The 8,938-nt window shown below is 32.9% G+C and overlaps 1 protein-coding gene across 3 annotated transcripts in view; it reads left to right on the forward strand.

The window, feature by feature from the left end:
• LOC107657976 (filamin-B-like) overlaps positions 1-8,938 on the forward strand; it is a 100,631-nt gene that overhangs the window by 74,025 nt on the left and 17,668 nt on the right. For 2 of the 3 annotated variants that reach the window (XM_016446332.1, XM_016446330.1), the window contains 7 exons: positions 475-664; positions 1,364-1,611; positions 3,036-3,122; positions 4,788-4,890; positions 5,483-5,623; positions 8,035-8,163; positions 8,250-8,423. In XM_016446332.1, the coding sequence (XP_016301818.1) occupies positions 475-664; positions 1,364-1,611; positions 3,036-3,122; positions 4,788-4,890; positions 5,483-5,623; positions 8,035-8,163; positions 8,250-8,423 (1,072 nt within the window). The remainder of the gene's footprint in view (positions 1-474; positions 665-1,363; positions 1,612-3,035; positions 3,123-4,787; positions 4,891-5,482; positions 5,624-8,034; positions 8,164-8,249; positions 8,424-8,938) is intronic. The other variant, XM_016446331.1, reaches the window with a different exon arrangement.

An 8,938-nucleotide genomic window follows, 5' to 3' on the forward strand; every position in this document is an offset into this window, starting at 1 on the left:
TATTATACACATAAAAAATACTATGTAATATTAACTTAATATTTATATATATGTATATATATATGTGTGTACAGTATGTGTGTATATATATATATATATATATATTATTTATTTTTTTTTTAATATAGTAATTTAGTATGTAGTATAGTAATTTATTATATAGTATTTTTTAATACGTGAGTTTCAAACGCCATATATATATATATATATATATATTCACCAAGACCGAAGCAGCAGGCCAGCAGTGAGATAAATGGATGTCTGATGAAAGCCAAACTGCAGCTGGAAATCCAGAGTGAATTTGATCCTCTTCCTCCTCTGTCCCATTTCTTGTTGGTAAAGCTCCTCTCGGTGTCATTTATAATATTTTTAAACTGCTTCTCGGTTCATCTGAGGACCTCTGCATCTCACTGTCTCTGTTCCAGGAGGTCGGAGGTGCTGCAGCCGTTTCATATGGTTTTTCATGTGTTTCAGGATCAGGATGGTAAACCCAAGAAAGCCAACATACAGGACAACCGGGGTGGAACCTACAAAGTGTCTTACGTGCCGGACAAGGTGGGCCGTTATACTATTGTGATCAGGTACGGCGGAGACGAGATCCCCACTTCTCCATATAGAGTGAGAGCGAGCGCTACAGGAGACGCCAGCAAGTGTACAGTCACGGGTACGTCTGCACTCACTGTCCACCCATTTTTAAGCTTTGTTTAGACACACAGCCAATGTATATTTAGATTATAAATATTTATATATTTTTTTTATTTTATTTTAAAATATTATTTATTATATAGTTTTTTTATTAATGTTAATGTCAACAATATTAATGTTAATTTTTCTTTGTGTGTGAATGTATCTCTGTGTATTTTTTTAGACATGAAGCAAATCTTTTTCATTTGTAGGCTGAATAACTATGAAAAAATACATTATTATTATTATTTTTTTATGATTCAAACCACATTTATATGTGGTTTGGATTTTCTTTTTGGAAATGCTTTTTAGTTTGAATACAAAGATTAGATTTTAGGTCCTCTTGAGCTACTAGTATATTTTTGTAATAGAAGGTCAAAATACTAATTTGTGCTGAATATTACTTATTTATATTTTTACAAATCTCGACCAACTTGACCAAGCTTAAACAGATAAGTGGGAGAAAAAAACGTATATTCAAAACATGTTCCGCCACAATAACAACTGACCTTAAATTCTGTTAAAAGCTTTTAAATCACAACAATCTCAGATTTCAAAATTGAAAACACACCAAGAGGAAATGTTTCTGTAATGGGAGTGGAATCTCCAAAAACCGTCCTTTAGTAAATGTTCACCGATGCAATCACTCATACACGAGCATCGGATCTGTGTCCTGCAGGACCTGGCATCGGGCCGACCATCGGCATCGGAGAGGAGGTCGGGTTTGTGGTGAACACTAAAGGAGCAGGGAAGGGCAAGGTCTCCTGCATCGTCGTCACCCCAGACGGCACTGAGGTGGAAGCTGAAGTCATCGAGAATGTGGACGGGACCTTTGACATCTTCTACACGGCTCCTAAACCCGGGACCTACGTTATTTACGTGCGCTTTGGAGGGGAGAACATCCCCAGGAGCCCCTTCAAAGTCATGGTGAGAAGCAAACGCTGATAACATCCGCTCTTAAGGAGAACCATATTGAGTTTTTTTTTTTTTTAAAGATTAGACCTGAGGTTTTAAGGCGCTGGAATAGATACGGGCCGGTTTGAAAGGTTCAGCGCTTTGTGTCATCATATCCTCATCTGGAGTTCATTGTTTCAGCTCGTATGGGCTCTTCCTGTATTAAGATGTAGTTTCTTTGTATTATCAAGACAAATGATCGCACTCTTTTCATTAATGTTTTCATATCTGGTGACGTTACGGTAAGGTTTTGATTTAGGCCCGAAACATACACGCAAACGCTTCTAGCAATGCAAGCTCGATTTCATGCATCCTTGTGTTCCTGACTGTCTCAAAGCGTAATTCATAACACAATTAAAAACATAATGCATTCTCAGAGCTGCACAATAAATTGAAATGGTGATATGGCTGTGATTTAATTAAATACATGCACTGTTTAAGGCAGCTGTAAGTATTAGAATTTAAAAGTTAAATGTTTATCGTAAAATTTAGTTTTTTCTTTAATACTCTATTTTATTTTACAGTAAAATATATTACAGCAGTAATATTCCTTATTTTTTAGTCGTTTTATTATTAATAATAATAATAATAATAATAATAAAATTAATAAGAAATCATAATGGTAAATAATATTACAAAATTAATAATAATAATAGTAGTAAATTAAACTATTAAACAATAAGAAAGATTACTAGTGTAATATATTTGACTGTAAAAAAATGTATTTAAGAAAAACAACTATTTTACAATATAAGGTTACTTTTTAAATATTTACATGTTGTTTATAGCTGTATTATTTTCATTTTCAGTTGGTGCTGTTTGGCCAAAAAAATTTGGTATTATATATCAATATGATGATTACATATTATTAGTATTATTATTAATAATAATAAAATTAGTGTAATATATTCTACTGTAAAATAAAAAAATCATAAAATATATATTTAGTGTATAGCTACATTAATTAATTAATTTAGTTTTCATTTTCAGCTGCTGCACAATTTGGCCAAAAATGTTGTAATTCTACATCAATATGACTATTGAATATTTATTATTATTATTATTATTTCATAGTCAGATTAATATATTATTACATAATTCTGGGCAAAATTGTATTTATTTATTTATTTTTAATCACAATCACAGTTTTTAACAGAAACAATCCAAATTGTGCAGCCCTACTCAGGTGCGACAGCAGATGTTTATGTAAACTGTTTGACTTCGTTATAGTTATAATGTTAACCTGTTAGCACAGTAACACATGGAGTTCTGTTACCACCGCAGTAGCAACAACTCATTTCCAACAGGATTGGCCCAATCTGCCGTGTGCGTTTTAGTATGTTTCTTTGTGTTCCTCATGTATCTGAAATTTCATGTCCATACATATCATTTCCCAGGCAACAGATGAAGTTCCCATGATGCAGCAGCAGCAGCAGTCAGTCCAACAGCAAAAGGCGGCACCAGGCGTCGGCTTCCAGCCCTGGGTACAAAGACACGCGTCTCACCCCGTCACCCTTCGCTCTCTTTCAGCCTTTGCACTGAACTCCAGCTTCCAGCCGGTCTCCTCTCTGTCCTGATGTCTTTTCTTGACCTTCTATCCTTTGTTTAACGGGGTTTCTGTTCAGTTCCTCCTCGTTTTTGTCCACTCAAGCATTGTTTTTTGCAGGGAATGAATGGAGTTGTTTCCTCCCTCTCTCTCGTTGATTAGTCTTGAACACACTCTGGATTTCCCACTAGTGCACTGCATTGATGACAGAAGCAGAGGGAAACTCTACGCCTGTGTTTAGACTGATCTAGTTTTGTTTGGAGCAGACACCAGGTTTAAATTGGTCATTATTAAGACATTAACCTCAGTCTGTGCGGAACTCTCCCACCCTGATGTAGTTTTGTTCATAAAGTTTAAAAGACGTCATTTCCAAAACCACAAAGCAGATCTGTGAAACGCTTGACACTCTTGGCTTTAAAAATATACACTACTGTTCACAAAAATTTAAGAAATTAATACTTTTATTCCACAAAGATGCATTCATTTAAGCAAAAGTGACCGTAAAGGCATTTATAATGTTGCAAATGATTTCTATTTCAAATAAATCCTGTTCTTTTGAACTTTATATTCATCAAAGAATCCTGAACGATAAAATGTATCACCGTTTCCACGAAAATTCTACATTGATAATAAGAAATGTTTCAAATCGGCATATTAGAATGATTTCTGAAGGATCATGTGACACTGAAGACTGTAGTAATGATGCTGAAAATTCAGCTTTGATCACAGAAATAAATTACATTTTACAATATATTCAAATAGAAATCGGCTATTTTAAAATGTAATAATATTTCAAAATTTTACAGTTTTAACTGTATTTTTATTCAAATAAATGCAGCCTTGGTGAGCAGATGAGACTTCCTTCAAAAGCAGAAATCTTACCAGCCCCAAATCTTTGAGCAGTAGTATATGTAAAACCAAAATATAGGTAAAACAGTACAATTTATCTATATTTTAACTATTTTTAGTGATTGTTGTCAGTATTGAATGGTTTATTTATAATTTGGGATGCATTTATAAATTCTGGGGTTGCCTTCTTAGTTAAGGACACTTAGAAGACACTGAAATGAAGCGTATTAGAGAGCATTAATTGAGCTATTATAGTCCCCTAAAGTGCTGTCTAGTTAGTCAGCTCACTAGGTTTTGATTTGGTACTGATAGAGTAACACACAGTTGTAAGTCTCGTCGTAGTGATTACCTCATTCCCTCCAGGTGAAATAGGGTAAAAGAGAAAGTGTCATTTATCAGTAATGCATCTTCCTGGTGTCGTTTATCTGTCTTAGGTGTCTCAACATGTTTCCTTCTATGCACACTATCATTCTTCTTATTTCTCAGATGTTTACCATGGTTTCGGGGATTTTTCTCCTCTCTCTGCTTTGTCAGGTGTGCTGGGGGCCGATCTCTGTCTTCCAGCGTTTGGTGTCTAACACAGGTTTGTCTTCTGCTGTGGCTGATTCACTGGGCTGTTAATGTCTTTTCTCGTCCACAGCGCTCTGGCTTTCAGAATGGATCGCACAGACTAAACGTGGAGATGTTTGACAGGCCGTTGTAACGGATGTGTTTGTAGCATCCGCTCTCATTTACTCAGATTTCTGCCTCACAGGTTACAGATGGCGCGTATATTCCTGCCAACAGTGTGAACGGGACGGGGTACAGGCCTTTCGATATGGTGATTCCCTTCACCTTTAGGAAGGGGGAAATCACAGGTGAGGGATTGCACAAAACCTCTTACGTTAAGAAAACTTGTATTAACTGCATGTATGTTTGAGACAAATTAAAGAGTTTTCTTAAATTGAAGGGTTTTGTGAAACCAACAGCACAAAAAAAACATATTAGGGTCATATTTTACCACAAAATTAAAAAGGGGAAAAACTGAAAATGCAAGAAAATCAGTCATATTTTCGGATCATTAAGGTTTTTATATATATATATATATATAGTTTTTTTTTCCCCTTTTTTTTCCTCCATGAAACTATAAGCCTACTTTCTCCAAATTCTCATAACTGTAATGCAAAATAAACCTCAAAAATATATTTTACAACTTTTGTTTATTTATTTATTTGTTTATTAACACACAAAGATACAATACAAAAAATACTATCTATTTATCTATCATTTTTCTTAAACAAAATAATATAATAGTATAATAATAGTAATCATATATTTTTTGGACATGAAATATACTAACTAGACATTTTCCATTCTGTGACATTCACTCATAAGGCGTTTCACACTAGAAGTGTTGACCTGTATATCAGCAGTGATATTTGTTCTAAACTCTTAATGTTTGTCTTCCAGGTGAGGTTCACATGCCGTCAGGTAAAACCGCCCAACCGGAGATCATCGACAACAAAGACGGGACAGTCACGGTGAAGTACGCGCCCACAGAGGCTGGACTCCATGAAATGCACATTAAATACAACGGGACACACATCCCAGGTCAGACGCCAGACACCACCTGCTCATAATACAACATCAAAACTGCTGTTTAGTATTATTATTGTTATTATTAAAATATAAACTGTTAACTTAATAACTTATAAATAACTTTATTAATTATTATATTTCACCCCAAATCAAAGGGAAAAAAGGAATTATTTAAATTGTTTTAAAATTCTAATTTAAATTATTTTAAAAGTATAACTTTGTGGTAGTATATCACATTGCAAATAAATCTTTTTAAATTTTTTATTTTTTTATTTTTTAATTTTCTTTTCTTTTTTTAGAAAAGAAATTGAAATTTCTCATTACTATATTTACTTTATGAAATAATTAAATTGTTTAAAATTAAATTATTTTATATACTAACTTTCTGGTAGTATGTCACAGTAAAATTACATTAATGAATTAATTAAAATAAATTCATTAAGATATTTAAATTATTTTAAAAGTATAACTTTGTGGTCGTATATCAGAATGCAAAAAAAATCTCAATTGGAATAAAAGGGCTTAATTGTCTATTTTTAGGAAAGAAATATAAATTTCATTTAATTTTCTATACATTTTTTGGCAGTTTATGAAATATTTAAATTATTTTAAAAGTGTAATTTTCTGGTAGTATAACAATGCAAAAAAAAAATCCTAATGGTAATAAAAAGGCTTAATTTTCTTTTTCTTTTTTTTAGAAAATAAATAGAAATTTCCATTTAAATGTCCATTTCTTTTCTATACAAAAGTGTTTTTTTGTTTGTTTGTTTTGCTGTTTATGAAATATTTCACACAAAAACAAAATGTCATCATTTGCTCACCTTCAACCCGAATGAGTTTTAGTGTGATTTTGCTGCAATTTTCCATATTATGAAAGCATATGGTGACCTTTTGTTGCACAGAAAAGAGCTTGGACATTCTGCTAAGCATCTCATTCTGTGCTAAAGATAGAAAGTCATATGACATGAGTAAATGACAGGATTTTTTTTTTTTTCGGTGAACTAACCCTTTAATACTAGCTACTGGAACAAAGGTGCATAAGTGTGCGTGAGAGTGAGCCGTACAGTCTGTGTGATGGATGTGCTGTCAGGATTTGTTTTAAGGCCTTCGGTTCAGTCTCAGAGATGCATGGGAGCGTTTTGGGTGAAGGTTGAGAAGGCTTCACCTTTCAGTAGATTTAGGCTGATTTATTTAGCGTGGTGAAAGATCTCATGGTGACTTCAGCCGTGAGGAATCTGTGAGGAGCTCTTGTGTTGCTGCAGATCCTCATGTAGATGCTTGTTTTAAGGCTGGAGTTTGGTGTTTTCCAGTCGCTGGACCAGCGCCATCAGAAAGCTCAGTCAATATCACATGAACGTGAGAGTCGAGCCTCATCTGATGGGTTCATTTCTCCATATAAGGCAGGAAGAATGTGTTATAGAGTTGAATCATTCTGTTAGGAGTGCCTACAGTCTACATGAGGTTATCCAGATTCTGATTAAACGTATTGATTTGCATGATGATGATTTTTCAATGCTTTTATTTTATTTATTTATTTTAAACTTTTATTTTACTTTGTTTCTTTATATTATTTTTCATAATTTTTTCTTTATTTTATTTTGTTTTATTAATTTATTATTATTATTATTGTTACTTTTTGTAAATGACTTTTTTTGTTGGTTTCTCATAATAAATAATAAATATATAAATAATAATAATACATTTTATTATTAAAATAATATACATATATACAACAATATTGCCCATTATTTTTGTAACCTGTTTTTTTTTTTCAATTAAATATTTTTATTAGGTTTTCTTATTTGCAAATAAGCAACAAATAAAACATATATATTTGAACCTATAAACAAACAACACAGACAAAGACACACAAAATGAAGGCACATTTGTTATAATATATTAATATTATTGTAATTATTCCAGATTTCTCTGTTAATCTCACAAAAACTTTCCAGGTAATATTTCATCCCAAAATTAAAGAAAAGAAAAATAGAGAAAAAAGACATTATTTAAATTGTTTTTAAAATATAATTGTATGTTCCTGGTAATCACAGGCCAAATTTCATTTTCATTTCCCAAATTTCTCTTTTATTTTCTACATATAATATGTATATTTTTATTTTTGTAAATATTTTTTTTCTGTTTATTCTGTTTCTATTTTGGGGTGAAATATATCCAGGCATTTCTTTGTGAAGTTCACTCAACTACTGTTAACTTAAAGGAAAAAAGGAGATATGTTGTTTGCACATATGCTTTTGTATAAACAACATATATGGCATTTCATTACAAAAACACCTCTGCGAATAATTTCTAATTCTCAAAACACTCATGTTCAGCACCTGCTTCGCCTCATTATAACGCTTCCATTCTGTTGTATGTATGTTTCTGTCGTTGTATTCAGTGCTTGTTTGTTTTCGTATCAGAGAGTCCTCTGCAGTTCTACGTCAACAGCTCAAACAGTCCTAACGTGACGGCGTACGGCCCGGGTCTGGTCTGTGGGACTGCCAATAAAACCGCCATGTTCACCATCTACACTGAAGATGCGTCTGACGGTGTGTATGAACACGTCATGGCTACGCAGGCCATATAAATAACATTTCTCTGAAAACTGTGTTGGTTGTTTTGTGTTTTGCATCAGGCGGCCTTGATTTGGCCATTGAAGGTCCATCCAAGGCTGAGATCAACTGTGTGGACAACAAAGACGGCACTTGCACGGTTTCATACCTGCCCACACTGCCTGGAGATTACAATATACTCGTCAGATACAATGACAAACACATCGCAGGAAGCCCCTTCACCGCCAGGATCACAGGTGAACGGTTCAAAGAGAAAACATCTGTGACATTTACAGTAATTAAAACAGCAGCAAGATCTTTACCGTAAATACAATAGGAACATTTTGGGATTTACGGAATTACCTTAAATTTACAAAACTTACTTCATTAACTGATTTGTAACATTAATACCTTTATAAAATACTGACAGCCATTAAAAAATGCACAACTGGTATGGAGAAAGACACCTGATGAATCAAAGTTCATCACAAGCTGACACAAATACTAATGTATAGAAGATGAACAAATACAAAACACCAGCATGGTAACACACGACACTAAAATAATGCATTAAATATAATTAATTAATTAATTTTAATAATTTAATAATTTATGCATTTAGCAGACGCTTTTATCCAAAGCGACTTACTGGTAAAAAATGTATAGCCTGAATGCACTGTATGTAATATAATATAAATATTACAATAATAATATAATATAATATTCAAATATTAATTTATTAATACTAGCTGTAGTTATTATATATTTAATT

The sequence above is a fragment of the Sinocyclocheilus anshuiensis genome, unplaced genomic scaffold (genome assembly GCF_001515605.1).
Source record: "Sinocyclocheilus anshuiensis isolate Anshui unplaced genomic scaffold, SAMN03320099.WGS_v1.1 scaffold147, whole genome shotgun sequence".
NCBI lineage: Eukaryota > Metazoa > Chordata > Actinopteri > Cypriniformes > Cyprinidae > Sinocyclocheilus > Sinocyclocheilus anshuiensis.